The sequence below is a fragment of the Bombina bombina genome, chromosome 4 (assembly GCF_027579735.1).
Source record: "Bombina bombina isolate aBomBom1 chromosome 4, aBomBom1.pri, whole genome shotgun sequence".
Classification (NCBI taxonomy): domain Eukaryota; kingdom Metazoa; phylum Chordata; class Amphibia; order Anura; family Bombinatoridae; genus Bombina; species Bombina bombina.
This window is the reverse complement of record NC_069502.1, coordinates 874,016,033-874,034,936: the sequence shown is the minus strand read 5'-3', so window position 1 is coordinate 874,034,936 and position 18,904 is coordinate 874,016,033. Positions and strand designations below refer to the sequence as shown.

Here is an 18,904-nt window from a genome sequence, read left to right as displayed (position 1 = left end):
AAGCCATCCTTCATAATAAAATGGGAAGAGGTGCTGAATAACACTTGGTCACTTGACCAATGGGAAGCAAACTTATTTGGTGGTATGGCCTTCTCAGTATATGCCTTCTTAAAGGAAAACCTCATGAAGGTTGCATATAGGTGGTACATATACCCAGCAAGATTTCCCACCACATCAGAATCAGGAAGCCAATTATGTTATAGAGGATGTGGGGAACGAGGCATGAGGCACATACCTACATATGTGGTGGGATTGTCCCAAAATTATTGTCTAAGGAAATAACTCACACCAGAAAAAGCCCTGTTACACTTTCAAAATAAGGAAATTCTCAAACACCATCACAAACTAGCAGAAATAATATTCATGGTAACGAGATTAAGCATAGCTACATTTTGGAAATCAGCTCCTCCGTCCTATACATACGAGTTACGTAACCTAGAATACCATTTTCTTAGAACTGAACTGACGGCAAAGATACTAGACAAACAAAACCAATTTTTAGTAGAATGGGAACCCTACATAATGTTTTATAAGGAAACAAGAAGGGAAATTAGAATAGCTGAATCATAAGTCAGATGTATTTTTATTGCTTATTAGAGTGATACTACGACCAAAAGTAAGATGGGTGATGTTGGTGACTCGGATTCTGAACTTAACAACTTGTCGAACATGTGAAATATTCCACTTTGTGTATGATTGTGCAATGTTTTCTTTTTATTTTTGTATTTGTTTACTTATTTATGAAGAAAGAAAAATTATTTCATTAAAAAAAAGTCAGTCAGTCACATTTTCAAAGCAAAAAAAAAAAAAAAAAGCCAACATAAGAGCTCACAACCTTCCATCCAGAAGCGTTGGATCTACGCACTATGCCCCATACTTCGTAGTAGGATCCGAGCCCGGATCCCACATCCATAGGCCAAAGTGACATCCATAATCCGACAGGATAATCAGCACCACGAGGGTGACATGAACCGCAAGGAACAGCAGCTAGTGCCCGACCAGTATCTGCCTGGTACAAGAACACTCCAGAACTGGGCCAAGAAAAATCAACCCGATGGTTCGATAATATGAACTAAAAACATAACTATGTTCTTAACAGAAAGTGTGCAGATTTAGAGGCAGAGCCCACGCGACCACAAAATCGCAAGTATCGGTTCCAGAGAAAGTAACGTTCCGAAAACGGAAATTATATCAGACATGAGCTCATTAAAACAAATCAAAACACATCCTATCCGGATCAAAATAAAAGTAAGGCAGCACCCGCGGGTGAACGCCCAAGGAGAATGGGCACGCCAACAGGACCAGCCGATCAGAGACCCCATTCTCCAAAGCTTAGAACTGGAATGATACATAAAAGAAAGAAAGAAAAAACGGAGATGCTAAGGAGATTGGCTTCATCCACCAAACGTCTAACCCGGCTTGCCATCCGGCACCTAAGGCCAAGGATCCCTCGGCCCACTAGGACTGGGATCCTCCAGCACTGCCAAAACATGCCTTAGTAGGAAACGAAGATGTGCCAGCCTATAACAGAAGGCAAAATTATCCCTCACGGGATCGATGGGCGACCCCGGCACCGAGGTTGGGGCCCCTGAAGCCTCAGAGGCCAACGCTTCCCCAGAGGGCCGAACTGAATCAGGCTATCTCCACCACGACGGGCCCTGGTTGACAGAACACGGACAGTACCTTAAAAATATTTCACTTGGGAGATATAGATATGGCCATGTGGAACCGTGTCGTAATCTCTGGAGGAAACGAGCCGCCTTCCAGAGGAGTAAAGGCCATAGGGACACCTGCTTGCGTAGCAAAAGAATGTTCTGGGAAACGCTCCACACAGGACATGGAATCCTCAGAGGCGGATGGCTCAACGCAGTCTAAGTTCCCTGATTCAGGAAAAGAGAGTACTCTAGAAGAGCAATCAGAACATAACTGATGGGCATGGATAACCCGGGCCATTTCATATTCATTGCAAGACGGATTCTCCGGGTCTAAAAAAAAAAAAAATCAGAATCCTCCATAAATTTGGGATTACAAAAATGACAAACACTAAACGGCACCCCTTTTTTACACACCCAATGGCTGGGGCACTCACCACCTCCTGTGAACCAGACAACTAACGAGCAGACTCTCTCTATTGCCACTCAGTCAGAATACGGAAGTGGAAAACAACGTAACCGCACCCGGTCACGAGGCGCACCCTGCAAGTCACAAAAAGGGCGCTCAAATCTAAAGAGATCTTGCCAACTGATGATAATGCCATTATGTTCCGAAAAGCCATGAGCCTAAGTATTACTACACATTAGCAGACAGAACTACATAAACATGATTAAAGTCCCCCCTGTTCAATAACGCCTCTCAAGAAATATTAACCCATGATTCCTTAAGATAAAGGAGTCCCCACTGGGATCCTAACTTCTTTTGTTAACATTACATTCACATATCGAAATAAAATAAATTGATCTTACCAGAATCTGCGCCGTAAAACAGGAACACGGCCCTTCAAGTGTGACAGATAGTAGCCTCTCCTCTGACATGGACTTGAGTGAATAAAGGCAGGCAGCGAAACTCGTCAACGCAGATTGCCAAGGACCTGTTAATATGGTTTCCCAGAAAGACTCTCCCTGCATCTCCGGACTCTAACCTTCATCCATGCTCTCAGTGAGAGGCTGACAGTATTACTTAAAACTCCAGTCCCATTTCGAAGAGTACTACCCTCCAATCTTCAAACTTTTGACACTTCTCTGCCAACCTCCTGTGACGAAAGGCAAAGAATGACTGGGGGATGAGGGAAGTGGGGGAGGTATTTAAACCATTGGCTGGGGTGTCTTTGCCTCCTCCTGGTGGCCAGGTTCTGAATTCCCAAAAGTAATGAATGCAGCTGTGGACTCTTCCAGTTTAAGAAGAAAATTGCATTTTCCGGTTTATTTGTGTATATGAAATAGCTGGTTTTGTGCTTTTAAATTACAACATGTTAAAATGGGTTGAGCTTGCAGGTAATATCAGATCTCATTATGTTATCACTTTGTGTACACACACTTGCTTCCTTTCTTATATTTGTCAGTAAACTAAAGCTCAATACTTAGAGAGAACACAGCAGGAATTTATATTTCTTAAAGCGCTCTTATCCTATTTCCTTCATAAAGTGTTTACATAGTTTGTCAATAGCCCGGACTTAAAGGGATAGTAAACCCAAATATTTTCTTTCATGATTCAGATACAGCATGCAATTTTAAGCAACTTTCTAATTAACTCCTATTATCAATTTTTCTTTGTTCTCATGGTATTTTTATTTGAAAAAGCAGGAATGAAAGCTTTGGAGGCGACCTATTTTTGGTACAGTACCCTGGATAGGGCTTGATGATTGGTGGCTACATTTAGCCATTCAATCAGCAAGTGCAACCCAGGTTCTGAACCTAAAATGGCCCAGTTACAAATCTTTTATTCCTGCTTTTTTAAATAAAGATACCAAGAGAACGAAGAAAATTTGATAATAGAAGTTAATTAGAAAGAGGCTTAAATGTGCATGTTCTATCCGAATCATGAATGAAAACAACTGGGTTTAGTATCCCTTTAAGTACAGTAAAGAAACGTTCAGTCTTTCAGTATAGGTGGGGATATCACAGGCTAAATCAGCTATTTCAAATGCTGAAATAAGGGTAAAGGAGCCACTTGTAAACAATTAAATACACTCCAGCAGGTAAAATGGATTATTTGGAACAAGTTAAAGGGGAGAACATTTTTTGGGTAAACTGTGCCTTTAAATGCTCATTTTTTAATTTATTTTTTAAAGTTTCCCTGATGACAGCTACATTTTAATGGCTTTCTAAGCCCCTGTGTATTACAAAAAAAAAAAGAGAAGTGAAATTTCACATGTACTATTTTAGGCTTTTTTTGTTTTTAAAAAGTCTGGGTGTTAAAATCCTGTTTGCATTATATACTAGGTATCATGTGACTGCAAAACCAGTCATGATCCTAGGACCAAACAGGTAAAAAATCATTGTTGTGTTTACTGGCAGCCAAGAGTATAACAAGACTGCTCATTTATGAAATATATATATGGTGGCATAAGGTATATTCTTATGTTTGTGTGACCCCCACCTACTAAGTGTGCCAAGTCACATACAGGCTATGAAGTATGTTCTGAGACAGCTGTCAGCACTAACTGTAAATATTATCCCATTCTAATGACAAAACCAAGTGACATGCATGTGACGTCCTGCTTACCTCTGTGTGCATCAGGAAGCTCTGAGGTTTGGTTCTTGGTCTTGTCAGACATTGTCTTGTTCAGCAAGCAAATTTGTCAGATATCCTTATAAGGTTTCTCCTTTACTGGCAAACACAGTGACGTGTATTGTGTGTGATCTTCACAGTAACAGGAGCCTACACAGAGAGAGAGAGAGAGAGAGAGAGAGAGAGAGAGAGAGAGAGAGAGAGAGAGAGAGAGAGAGAGAGAGAGAGAAAGAGAGAGAGAAAGAGAGAGAAAGGAAAAAGAGAGTCTCATGTAAAGTTCATTGTCATAGGGGAAATACTGTAAATTATGGATGCTCAGCAATTGTATCAGAACATTATAAACAGACCATGAATCACTATATTGTTATTTTCCCTGTGTGTAGAACCAATGGCTGCAGCAGCACGAGGTTCTCCAGATATTTCAGGAATTAAAAGTAGGTGAAGAAGATAATAAATTTGCTCTTTTTGCAGATTACATTATTCTGGTATTAAAGGGACACTGTAACCAAAATTTTTCTTTCGTGATTCAGATTGAGCATGAAATTTTAATCAACTTTCTTATTTACTCCTATTATAAAATTTTCTTCATTCTCTTGGTATCTTTATTTGAAATGCAAGAATGTAAGTTTAGATGCCGGCCCATTTTTGGTGAACAACCTGGGTTGTCCTTGCTGATTGGTGGATAAATTCATCCACCAATAAAAAAGTGCTGTCCAGAGTACTGAACCCAAAAAAAGCTTAGATGCCTTCTTTTTCAAATAAAGATAGCAAGAGAACGAAGAAAAATTGATAATATGAGTAAATTAGAAAGTTGCTTATAATTGCATGCTCTATCTGAATTACAAAAGAAATATTTTGGGTTCAGTGTCCCTTTAACAAAAACCATTGATATCCCTACCCGTCGTATATAACAACATTCTTAAAAAATGTGGAGTTATTTTGGGGTATAAAATAAACAGTAAATGTGAAGCACTGGTGGGCAACTTACCTAATCATACTTCTAGAGATCTATTCTGGCTTTACATGGGTTAAAAAAGCTCTTCGCTACTTAGGCATAAATATTTCTCAGAATCTAGATCTTTTTAACTGAACCATATTCCGTTGATGTCAAAGTTGTGAAAAGATCTGTATAGGTGGGTAAAATTCTATATTTCCTTTCTTGGTAGAGTTGTGGTTTCAATGTCTATTCCTAGATTACTTCATCTTTTTTGAGCACTGCCAATTCCGGTGAGAGTGGGGGAACGTTGCAAACTACAGAGAGTTATACTAACCTTTATTTGGAATAATAAAAAAACTAGAGTTAATTGGATGACAATGTTAAAGGGACAGGAAACCCCCAAATTTTATTTCATGATTTGAATAGAACATACAAGTTTAAACAACTTTCTAATTTACTTCTATTATCAGATTTACTTCATTATCTTGTTATCCTTTGCTGAAGGAACAGCATTGTACTACTGGCAGCTAGCAGAACACATCTAGTTAGCCAATCACAAGAGAAATGTGTGCAGGCACTAATCACCAGCTAGCTCCCACTAGTGTATAATATGTGTGTATTCTTTTTTTTTAATAATGGATACCAAGAGAATGAAGCACATTTGAAAATAGAAGTGATTTAGAAGTGTCTTAAAATTACATGCTCTATCGTAATAATACAAGTTTAATTTTTATTTTCCTATCCCTTTAAGACATAGAAGTAATGGGGAAATTTTAAAATTCAAATCACCCAATAGAAAAAGCTTTCATTCTATTGGCTGATTTGAATTTGAAAAATCAGCCAATGGGAATATAAGGGTATCCCTATATAAAGGGGGTACCTCGCATTCAAAATTCAGTGTGCGGCGGGTGACCTCATGAAGAGGACGTTGGCAATTGACGATAAGAAGATGGATAAAGATAGAAGACCGCCACCGGGATGAAGATGGACCACCGCAGGGATGAAGATGGAGCACCGCCGCCCAGGTTCAACTTCGGGGAGTACAATCTTTGGGATTAAGTGATAGGATTTTTTTTATATTTTTTGGGCAGCAAAAGAGCTCAATATCCTTCTAAAGGCAATGCCCAGCCATAGTGTAGAGGGGTCATTTGCAATGGGGTTTTTGTGTGGCAGTTTAGACGTTAATGGTGTAGTGGGGTAGTTTGTGATGTGGGGGTTTAGGGGTTAATAGTGTAGTTTAATAGTTTAGCATTAAAATTGCGTTTGATCGATCGCATTTACTTTCAACTTGTGATACAAAAGGACATTACTGCTGAACGCCGCCCATGGAAAATATGCATCGCCGAAAATTACCGTGAGTTTGCGCAAATTTTGTGGTAATTTAAACAGACCGCCACTGGCCCTTAGTGTCAGTTTACCTTTCAAAAAAAAAAAAAAAAAAGGGGGGGGGGGGGAAATTTGATAAAAATTCAATTTTAATTAATAAAAAAAATTAAATTAAATTTAATTAATAAAAATTCTGGTTTCACAGAGGGGTGAGTTGCTTAATTTTGAGAATCTATGTACTTACGAATAAGTGTATGGCAGAAGCAGAGCACAGCCAAATAGTCACCCAACTACACTGTGTATTACTGGTATCCAGTGGGTTAAATCTCAGATACCTGTGTAATAAAAAAATTGAAGTGGTATATAAGTTAATGGTACTGTAAGACAACACATTCAATTGGTGCTGTTTCTATATACAGTACTGTGCAAAAGTCTTAGGCCATTATTAGATTTGTTGTTTTAGCAATGCTATAATGACCATATATAATTATTTCTCAGTCTCTTATTAGAATACAATCAGAACAACATAAATTAAGCTTACCAGATATTTTCCTTTCCGTCTGTATGGGGAGAGTCCACAGCTGCATTCCTTACTTGTGGGAAATACTGAACCTGGCCACCAGGAGGAAACAAAGACACCCCAGCCAAAGGCTTAAATACTCCCCCCACTTCCCTCATCCCCCAGTCATTCTGCCGAGCAAACAAGGAACAATAGGAGAAATATCAGGGTGAAAAGGGTGCCAGAAGAACAAAAAAAACAAAAAAAAAAAAAACAACTTAGGGCTGCATATCGGAGCACACGGCAGGAGTTGTGGACTCTCCCCATGCAGAAGGAAAGTAAATTATCTGGTAAGCATAATTTATGTTTTCCTTCTTAATATAGGGAGAGTCCACAGCTGCTTTCCTTACTTTTGGGAAATTTATACCCAAGCTCTAGAGGACACTGAATGCTAACGGGAGGGTAAAAGAAAGGCGGCCCCTATTTGAGGGCAGCACAGCCTGCAAAACCCCTTTCTCCCGGAGGCTGCTTCAAAAGAAGCAAAAAGCAATAAACTCAAAATTTGGAAAAATTTATGTAAGGAAGACAGGTAGTCAGTCGCCTTACCATCAAGATCCATAGAGCCTCAACTTTGAAGGCCCTAAAAGAAGCTACTGCTGACACAGCATGAGCCATAACCTCTAAGGAGGTGTATCTTCCACTGTGGGAAGTGGATAAGTCCCCTCTTTAAAAAACAAAACATGGAAGACGAAGAGGCGTCTGCCTTCTACGCTTCCCAGAACCAAGGACAAGCAGATAACAGGTCTGCCAATTCCGACTGGCCTGAAGAAAAAACTTGAAGGATCCTTCGATGAAGAAGGATTAGTACATAAGGAAGGTCCATCTCATCTGCTGAAGAGCGACCTTACACAAACTTAGGAAGACTACCTAAAATATTAAATGGCCTCTCCGATTATTCACCAAAGAAATAAAGATGCCTTGTGAAGCAGCGGTTACAAAGAATCTGCATAAAGAGCAACATCCAAAAAGGAGACTTTCGGCACAACATAATGTTAAAAGCATTAAGGATAAAATATAAATTTACAGAGGAGTACCGGGCCTAGGTTCGTTTGACCCTAGATAGGGCATTAACCAAAGACTGTGCATCCAGCTGCATAACAAACCTCTGCACAGCACAAACCGATAGGACCGGAACTGTCCCATCAAGGAATATCTAAGAGGCCCTTCTGCAGGCTGACCTGGAGAAGGAAAAAAATAATTTGCCTGGCGACCCAAACTTGCGTCAGGACAAGCCGTAGTATTCCAGATCCCAGAGGGACTTCCACCCTGTGATCAGTGAAACCAGAACCCACCTATCAAAATGAGAGTAAAGTAATCCTCTCAGGAAAACCTCCAGAGTAAGACTAAAAAGGTCTACTCCTGGGGATTCCCGAAGAAATAGGATAATGAAGAAAAAAGGAACAAGAACCTGCAGGTCCCTGTAACAGAAGACCCTCATGGAGGAGAAAAACAACTCCCCACCAGAAAACAGGAATCCCCTCTTCAAAGCAGCCAAGAGCAAAGTCATAGACACCTGCTCCTACTGGCCTGATCAACCACTCGAGAGAAGAGTGGTGATGACGGACCCGGAACAACTTGGATCCACAAGACATAGATAACATCTCCATTAGGCCCGTCTGAGGGACCCCGCACCTCATCCAAACTGAATACAAGATCAAATGGGACACCATGGACTCTATCCGGAGTCCTCTACTGTAACATCCGAAATTCTCGGATGAAAAACACATATCCCCAAACAGGGGAATTCTACAGGAAATATCCTCTGATGACCGCACCCTGGTGCGAAAGGTCAAACAACAAGGACAAGTGGGCATACACCCACCCCAAACCCGGGACTCCCCTAACGTTAGGGAGACCCCTATCTTGTCTATGGATATGGGAACCACAGAGACAATCAGTCTGGGCTTAAAAATATATACTGGATGAAATCCAGTAGGGACACCCGCCTAGCCAAAAACTTGCCTAGGAAACGGGAGGAAGGAATTCTCCTAAGTCAGCAGGCTCCGAGCCTCCCAGCACACCTACTCCATCCTGCAGGACAAGTAACCAAGTTAACCACGCCCAGGATGCTACTAAGAAGGTTGTCCCTTGGAACAGGGATCTGGACCAAGTCCAAGGGAAGGACCAGAGGTCCCCACAAACTGTTGAAAACAGAAGAGAAAACGTTGCTTTGCCGCCTCAGCGTACATAGAGCATTGGTCTTGGTCTAAGACCTGGCAAAGAATGAAGTCCACTATGGACGTCATAACGATCCTCACCCCCAAACCTGCGCCGGTGATGACCAGAAAAAGAGGGAGGGTTGGAGAGGACGAGGTGGCGAAGCCCTGCTTGGCACCACCTAACAGAGTATTATCATGGAATCTCCATAAAAGGACCCCAGGAGTCCTCCCCGGAGTCACAGGAAAATCCGACTAGACTCCCTATCATCCTCGAGTAAAGCAGGAGAAACTCCAATTGTCTCCTGACAAACCAGACTATGGCTGATAAACCAGAAATGTCCGGAAGGAAATTGCTGTCCTATCTGACGAACTTGATTGCCAAAGATACATAGATAAAAATCTGTCCACGACAGCTGACCCCAACAAGGGGACAAGGAACTGGTCAAACATTTGGCAGAATGAAAACCTCAGGAATCAAAAAAGAATTCCCCAAAGAGGAACAATAGAGGAAATCCTCCAGCAAAGTGGTCGTACCCCAAGTCAAAGCCTGGGATGAAAACGACTCACAGTCTCCCTCTTGATGAGACAGGAAAACTGGCTTCAAGCAGAAAGACTTCCTGAAAAGACATAAGTTCCCAGCTAAGGGAACAAGAGGAACGGGACGGAACTTCTATCTGCAAAGCCGTCGGGACAGATACCCAAGGGGAGTATGAACCCGATCCAGACCAGAAGGCTAACTCATTCTCTGTCCAAGACAAGAAAGCCAAAAGATAGCACAAGGGTGGAGAAGACCTGAAGTCTTCGTGGATCACAAATCCTAAAATATCCTGGATTAAACCCTTAAGGAGCCCAAGTCAGTGCCTCTACAGCAGGATATGACCAGGTATTAGCCCACATATCTACCCAGATTCGGCGGGATGCTTGCGCAGCTGGACAAGTACAGGGCTGAGCCAGACTCCAAAAATTTGGATTAAACTGATGTGGCGGAGGTCCTCCAACGCAGCGCATTTATCAGTTAGAAAAAGGAAAAACCCCTTAAGGAATTTTCGAGAAAACAGAACCCGGACCCAATTCTTCCCGTAAATTGGAGAAAATCTGTCAGAGCTACCAAGGCTTGAACAGAGTGAAACTAAAACCCCCAGATATGGGTTAGTAATCTGAAAGGAATACAGAAATAAGGATTCTCAGCTCCAAGGCCTTAATCCAAGGTATAGAGGGAACAATCACCTCGAGAATACCAAAGAGTGCTCTAGAAAGGCATTCCAGCGAGAGAACAACAAGAGTTGTCATTCACTATCTGATGAACCTAATATATGAAAAACGTTTCCATCGAGATCCAAGGATTCTTGGTATAACTATTCAAACTAGATAGAAAACGCCTTGGCAAACAATAAATAGTGATGGCCAAGAAAAGGAAGTAAACACCCCCCTTATAGAGCCCGGAACCGGGATCAGGAAAAAGAATAGACAATGGGGCATAGGATTACATCCTGACCCACCCGTTCTATTCAGAATTGCTATCTGATTTAAGATTCAGAGACTTGACCAATAGGTCCATCGGAGAAGTCTCCAAAACCTCTCTAAGAAGATGGCGTAGGCGGGCCACCTTAAATCTAAAGGCGATATCCTCCTTCATCAGAGGATGCAAATCTGCAGATTCAGACCTTGAAGGTCCCTCTGAAGCCTCAGTAGGACCCGCATCTCCAGATGAATGATCGGATGCACTCGAGACCATACCAGATGGTCCCTGGCCAGGAATGCATTGATTAATCTCACGTTTGCTTGTAGCGAAACTTGGTAAAGAGCACAAGGCCCAAGACTGCGCCATACAGAACTGCGTAGTAACGCCCGGTGGAAAATGATCCCCTCCATGTGGAGGATTACTGGTGCTTGGGGAAGCCGCATTTGAAGGATTGGATGAATGTACGGGACACGCCTGACGGGACAAAGCGTCCTCAGAGATGGAAGGCTCAGCATTGTCTGACATCTTAACAGTAGATGAAGAAAACACCTTATTTTGGCACATGGAACATAGTTGAGCAGGCTGGTTTAACTTGGCCTCCTTACAATATACACAGGTATCAGAATCTAAAGTAGAAGGGTCCCCCTCTAACATCTCAGAATCCTTTATAGATCTTTTTACTACTGTCCATCTTTTATATTAAACACAGTGGAAATAACTGGCACCTACACCCACAAAGGCTGAGGCACTCACCACCTCCTATGACCAAGACAGTGTAGAGAGATATCGCTGCTCTCCATAGTCACTCGGTCGAACATGGGAAATGGAGACTTAACCACACCAGGTCACACGGTGCGTAAGGCAGGACCGCCCCTGCCCTAACAGGAAAGCGCGCCAAGTCATTCTATAACCGAGCCACTTTCAGAGAAAAAAAAAAAAGGAGCAACCTGTATGTTCCAAAACAGCCCATGAGCCCAATGAACATTCTACACAAAGCAGCGTAAATCACATAATAAACATAATTAAACCCCTACTGATTCCATAAAGATAAAGGAGTCCCACTGAGACCCTGTCTTCTAGCATCTTTATTTACATGTGTGTAAAAATCAAAACGATCTTACTGGAATCCACGCTGTGGAACAGAAACACAGTCTCTCAAATGTGACAGTCTGTATCGGCGCTCCTGAAATTGACTTGAGTGAGAAAGCAAGGCAGTGAAACTCGTCAAAACTGACTGCTAAAATGAGCTGTCAATCTGGGTCTGGATGGTTTCGCAGAATAGACTATACCTGCATCTCCAGACCCTAACTTTCATCAATGCTCTCACTGAGAGGCTGACAAGACTACTTAAAACTGCAGTCCCGTATCGAAAGGTAGATACCCTTCCTAGGAACTACTCCGCAATCTTCTGAAACTTCTCATCCAACCTCCTGTGACGAAAGGCAAAGAATGACTGGGGGATGAGGGAAGTGGGGGGAGTATTTAAGCCTTTGGCTAGGGTGTCTTTGCCTCCTCCTGGTGGCCAGGTTCAGTATTTCCCACAAGTAAGGAATGCAGCTGTGGACTCTCCCCATATTAAGAAGGAAATACAGGATATTTGTATGCAGTATTAAAAACCGAAAGAAAAAAAAATCTGAAAAAAATGCTTCTATAGGCTAAAGTGGCAAGTATTTAGTGTGACCTCCCCTTACACTTTAGCAATAGCAGGAACCTAGCTCTCGTAAACCTAAATGGAATGGAACCCTAATTATTGTCATTGCTAACACCTGTATTTGTCCTATTTCATGTTAACATGGTTGCTGTAAAAAGGTCTATTACACAAGGTTTGTGCAAGACATGCTTGAGAATTACATACACATGTGGTATGAGTTTAATTCATTGGAAGCTTGCTAATAAGACAAACTTTCAATAACATCATTCCATTCAAATTGCCACAAATCACAGATTTTGACAGACATAAAATCAAACAGGTTTTTGGGAGGCATGTCCTAGCTGCGATCCGGAGAGGACACATATTCATGCAGCTCCTGATGAAATTTCCATAACCTGCCGGTTATTAGATAATTTGTACAGCATCTCCGCCTATAATTTTTATCTTCATCTCAGTCCTGCTTTGTGGCACACTTAAAAAGTAATATTTGCTTTTTTATTATTCACGAGCTCAGGATTGGACAAATTGGGCCTAAAGCGGAGACTTTACAGAGGGTCATAACTCCCCCACTCACCCCTGTAATACAGGGCACCTTACAACAACTGAACATCAGAAAAACGGAACATTACTGATTTCTATTTTCCTTTAAATCTGCACTCTAAATCTAAATAGACTGATGCACAGCAATAATTTCTGATAAAAATCATGCAGGACAAAACCAACATGCACAAGTGGAAAACTTACTGCTTTCAATATTGGAGAGATCACGATCTGAGGAAGACTTACTTCAATGGGTTAAGCCAAACATGGACCTGCACAACTGTGCAGAGCTAACGCTTCCATATGGAGATAGCAGTCCTGAAGATACGGACAAGCAGCAGGCCATATATGAGGAACCGCCGTTTAAAGCAATGGCTCGTGCTAAGGAGCAAGAACATTTTGAGACAGATTCCTCATCCAGGTCGTCGGGTAACAACAATATCTATACTCTGGAGAGGAACATCTTTAACTGCTCAGCAACTCACAGATCAGGATTCCATTGATCCAAAACTAACATCTCAAGCAAAGAACAGTTATCCCATATTGATAACTAATTTTGTCACCATGGTAAAAAAAAAAACTCACTAACTACTTGTTTCATGATTGCTTTTATGCTGGATTGAACCCACAGGCTGATGCAGTAGACTGTCTGCACAAAGCAAGCCGGTCTTTAAACCTACTTGACAACTTTTGTGATCTCCTTATTGGGATGGTAACTGTCACTGCGCCGCTGCTCGCTATGGCTGTTGCCATAGACGCGGCGGGGGTTACTCATTGCTATGGCCGTTGCCATAGACGGGCGGTGGTTCAGAGCGTGTGGAGATGACATCATCGCCACGCGCTGTCTCTCCCTCCTGGATGCAGCTCCTGATTACACCTGTGTTTCCTCCTTGGCACCAATCTGCACCTAGGTAAGTACTATTTCCCTTACTACACTGCCCAAGTATTGACTAATTTTTCTATTATATTATTTAATGTGATTCCATTATACAACTGTATATATATCAGCAAGTAATAATACAGAAATAGGGGGACAGCGCCAATATTACGAAAAAGTATACAGGCTCACTTCTATTTGGACAATCGCCTAACGAAATTGTACAGATGGATAAATAGGAAATATTAAATATATGAAGGAGCGCCCCAAGAGAGGCTTAAAGGGCCATAATACCCAAATGTTTAAACACTTGAAAGTGATGCAGCATAGCTGTAAAAAGCTGACTAGAAAATATCTCCTGAACATCTCTATGTAAAAAAGAAAGATATTTTACCTCAAAAGTTCCTCAGTAGCCACCTCCCATTGTAAAGGATTTCAAAGCAGCATTTTAGTGTGTCTGTCCTGGGACATCTGAAGGGATGAGCATCGTGCACTCTCATCTTATTTCACCAATCAGGTAAAGGAAGTTTACAATGAAATCTCATGAGAGTCAAGTCAAATCTCATGAGATCACAGTAAAAGTTCATGACCTCAGCACTGCTGATGCTGATTGGCTGCTGTTCATTTCTTCATTTTTTTATTTTTTTTTACCTGCAGCTGGGAGCAGTTGAGTATAACTTTTTACACAGAACTTACTTTACCTGCAGCTGAGGAGATTGTGAGGTAAAATATCTTCCTATTTTACATAGAGATGCTAAGGTGATATTTTCCTGTCAGCTTTTTACAGTTATACTGCATCAGTTTCAAGTGATTTAGCATATGAGTATTATGTCCCTTTAAGTATACTAGAAAAAGTAGAAATAAAGAATTACTAGATAATGGTGTCACAGATGTTATAGAACACTCATAGGACAAGTTAGTAGTATTAAAAAGTGTCCTAGCCTAAGAGAAGATAGAAACTGGAAAAAACCTCAAAGAGAAAAGAATGTACTAAGAAAATTGGATATAGCTTATATTGGCCCAGGTAAATATCTGTGTATAGATATAAAGTCTATAACAAGTGACGATATAGTGTGTTAGATAAAATAAAATGTCTAGGATGTGAGGGGAAGGTGTATCAATTGTATATAAATGGCAGTGATGCAATCTGAGAGGGAAGTGGGGAGGGTTGGATGTGTAAAAGGATATAATGTACTTTTAGAGAAAATTAAAAGTATATCCCATGAATACTTATTAATACCGTGGGGTGGTATAGTCAAAAAGTAAAGTTCAGTGGCGTGTAACTAACAGTACTATACTAGAGGTAGTGACACAATTATTCTATAGTTCTAAAGTGGTAACGGTAAAATATATTTATTATATAGCAATAATAGTGGCCTTTAAATATTGTATACTGTCTGCGCTGCTATAGTCTTGATAAAGGCCTTGTAGCAGGCTGAAACGCGTTGACCTCTGCATTCATTTGACATACCAGCCCGAGTGACTCTTTCTGTAAACGGTGAGCGCATTACCTTTAGGAAACTTTTTTTTTTTTTGTACTGTTTGTGTAGTAGTTTTTCTTTTTTCCCCATATAGGTTTTCTTTACTAAAAGTGCTTAGAGTTGGTGCCCGGTCTTCATCTGGATTCACCCTTAGGAACCAGATCTTCACTTGAACTTTTATTTCCACCAGAAACACTTAAATATCATCTCTATTTGGATACAACTGTGACTATTATATTTTTTTGATTTTCTTGACTTTTCATATTTTTTCGTATATATATATATATATATATATATATATATATATATATATATATATATATATATATATTTTGTGTCACTATTATACCTCTAGTATAGTACTGTTCGTTACACGCCACTGAACTTTACTTTTTTACTATACCACCCCACGGCATTAATAAGTATTTATGGGATATACTTTTTATTTTCTGTAAAAGTACATTATATCCTTTTACACATCCAACCCTCCCCCCTTCCCTCTCAGATTGCATCACTGCCATTTATATACAATTGATACACCTTCCCCTCACATCCTAGACATTGTATTTTAGCTAACACACTATATTGTCACTTTATTGTTACTTTATCGTCACTTGTTATAGACTTTATATCTATACACAGATATTTACCTGGGCCAATATCAGCTATATCCAATTTTCTTAGTACATTCTTTTCTCTTTGAGGTTTCTATCCTCTTAGGCTAGGACACTTTTTAATGCTACTAACTTGTCCTATGAGTGTTCTATAACACCTGTGATACCATTATCTAGTAATTCTTTATTTCTACTTTCTCTAGTATACTTAAGTCTCTCTTGGGGCGCTCCTTCATATATTTAATATTTCCTATTTATATATCAGCAAGTGAATAGTTAAACATTTGCAACTACTTTATGCAACTTAGTATCAAGCAGTGCAGAAAATAACAACATATTTTGAGTTACAGCAGTCATTACCCTAAATGTGTGCAAAAAGTATATTGACATCTAGTGATAGTGTTTAGCATGGCAGCCAATCATACCATCATCCCAATATGCAGTTTAGTATGTCCCTGAAAAATAATATTTTCTGTCAGTATTTGCAGCAAAAACAGATATTTTTTTCTTTTTTATTAACCCTTTAATGACAGGGTTAACTTGTCTGCATCGGAACAATATTATTAATAAATATAAGGCTGGGCAATAAGTCTCTTTACTTGTTACAGAGAGTTCTGCAGTTACATGAATGTGAAGGTTCGTAGAGCTCCCCAGCCCTATGTAAGCCATGCTGAGACCCTTTCACGAGTCACAAGCTGCAGCCAGATTACATATTTACGAAATGCTTCAACTTTTTCTCCGTAGCCGGGGATTTGCGGAGTCAGCCAGAACAAACCATGCACCTCTGCTGTTTGACTGAGCGCGCTTATAAATCTGAGCACATGGTTATGCGCATCACAGCACAGGAGGACGTGACCAATCTACTCCTCGACCCTCTTCCCACCTCCCCCACACACTCCAGGCTCCGTCTCTCATCCTGGGCTAAAAGCTCCCATGGCCTATTTTTATTTAATCTGTGATCACTGCTGCTTGCTGCGCCAGGGGAGCTCTTAGCCAGGACAGGGGACATACAGCGCCAAACCGGGGCTGTCCCGGTAATACCGGGGCGGGTGGCAACCCCCCCTCAGTAGTATCTTACAGATATATATTATAGAGTGGTTCATCTGCCTCACACACACAGCCATCTCCCCAGTTCCTTAAATCTGCCTCACACGGACCACTCCCCATTACGTAACATACAGATTTATAATAAACAGGGATAGGCAAGGTGTCCGTGACAACCTTAGTATATCTTTTCTTTCTGATAAAATAATAGGGAAAAAAAAATGTAGGGTGAATAAATTTAGTGGCTTGTCAAGAGACTGCTATCGATATTGGGTGATAAGTTATGGAATAAATAAAGCCTGAGTGAAATACTGAATGTGCATCTGTATAATAACAAACAGCTCTATACAAAGACACAGTAGTGGCACATGTGTATAGCCAGACAAGGGCTGGTTATAGGGTTAGTGGTATCTGCATCAGTATAATAACCTCCCAGCACTATATAATGACACTGCAGTGACACTGGCACATGGGTATAGCCAGAGGAGGGCTAGTAATAGAATCAGTGGTATCTGCGTCAGTATAATAACAACACCCAGCACTATATGACACAGTAGTGACACTGGCACATGTGTATAGCCAGACAAGGGTTGGTTATAGGGTTAGTGGTATCTGCATCAGTATAATACAGTATAACATATATTGTTTTTTTTTCTATCTGCATCAGTATAATAACACCCAGCGCTATACAATGACACAGTAGTGACACTGGCACATGGGTATAGCCAGACAAGGGCTGGTTATAGGGTTAGTGGTATCTGCATCAGTATAATAACACCCAGCTCTATACAAAGACACAGTAGTGACACTGGCACATGTGTATAGCCAGACAAGGGCTGGTTATAGGGTTAGTGGTATCTGCATCAGTATTACACCCAGCTCTATACAAAGACACAGTAGTGACACTGGCACATGTGTATAGCCAGACAAGGGCTGGTTATAAGGTTAGTGGTATCTGCATCAGTATAATAACACCCAGCTCTATACAAAGACACAGTAGTGACACTGGCACATGTGTATAGCCAGACAAGGGCTGACTATAAGGTTAGTGGTATCTGCATCAGTATAATAACACCCAGCTCTATACAAAGACACAGTAGTGACACTGGCACATGGGTATAGCCAGACAAGGGCTGGTTACAAAGTTAGTGGTAGCTGCATCAGTATAATAACACCAAGCGCTATACAACGACACAGTAGTGACACTGGCTCATGGGTATATAAGAGGAGGGCTGGTTATAGAATGTGTGGTACCTGCATCAGTATAATAACACTATAAAATAATGTTTTAATTTCAAATGTACCTTGGTGTCCTTCACTAAGGTCTGTACTTTGGACAATGTCTGCTACAGCTTTGTCTTTGCATATCCCTGATAATAAAGAGAAGCTCCCTCTGCATTACACACACAGCCCCTCCCAAGACTCCCTCTGTATTACACACCAGTTCCTGCTGCCTCATCAGTACACATACACAGTCTCACACTATAGTCACACATCCTGTTTAATACAGTATACGCAGGTATTTACCAGAGAGCTTTGCTCGTGTTCACCGTTAATCTCTGAGACGGAAACCAGCTAGTTCCCATCCAGCTAAAGGACCCATTATGTCATAAGTCACGTGACTGCTCTTTGTCCTTAAGCTAATTAGGAGCAAGCTGTTACGGTTTTAGTTAGGTTTCTATAAGCCCTTGTGTGTGGAAATAAGTGTATAAGTTTCGCGATTTTATCGGCAATACAGCATTATTTTACTTCAAAATTATTTTACCTATATCTTTATAGAAGGGATTGGGGAGGAGACTCTCTATAATATTATATAAGGGAATGGGCTGTGTGTGACAGACACAGGGATCCTCTCTATAATATATAAGGAACTGGGGAGGGCGCTCCAACTGTGTTTGAAAGGTAGAGGGAAACTATGATATATATATATATATATATATATATATATATATACCAGAAGTCCCACTTTTACTGGGATTGTCCCAGTTTGGAGGCGCTGTCCCAGTGTCCCACCCAGTTATTCATTC

At 40.8% G+C, this 18,904-nt stretch overlaps 1 protein-coding gene across 1 annotated transcript in view; it reads right to left on the bottom strand.

Annotated features, from left to right (window-relative positions):
- LOC128657389 (zinc finger protein OZF-like) overlaps positions 1 to 18,444 on the bottom strand; it is a 160,698-nt gene extending 142,254 nt beyond the window's left edge. The window contains exons 1-2 of the mRNA XM_053711721.1: positions 18,405 to 18,444; positions 4,222 to 4,377 (exon numbers count right to left, since the gene is read on the bottom strand). Of these exons, the coding sequence (XP_053567696.1) occupies positions 4,222 to 4,273 (52 nt within the window). The 5' untranslated portion in view covers positions 4,274 to 4,377; positions 18,405 to 18,444. The remainder of the gene's footprint in view (positions 1 to 4,221; positions 4,378 to 18,404) is intronic.
- Between the last annotated feature and the right edge of the window lie 460 nt (positions 18,445 to 18,904).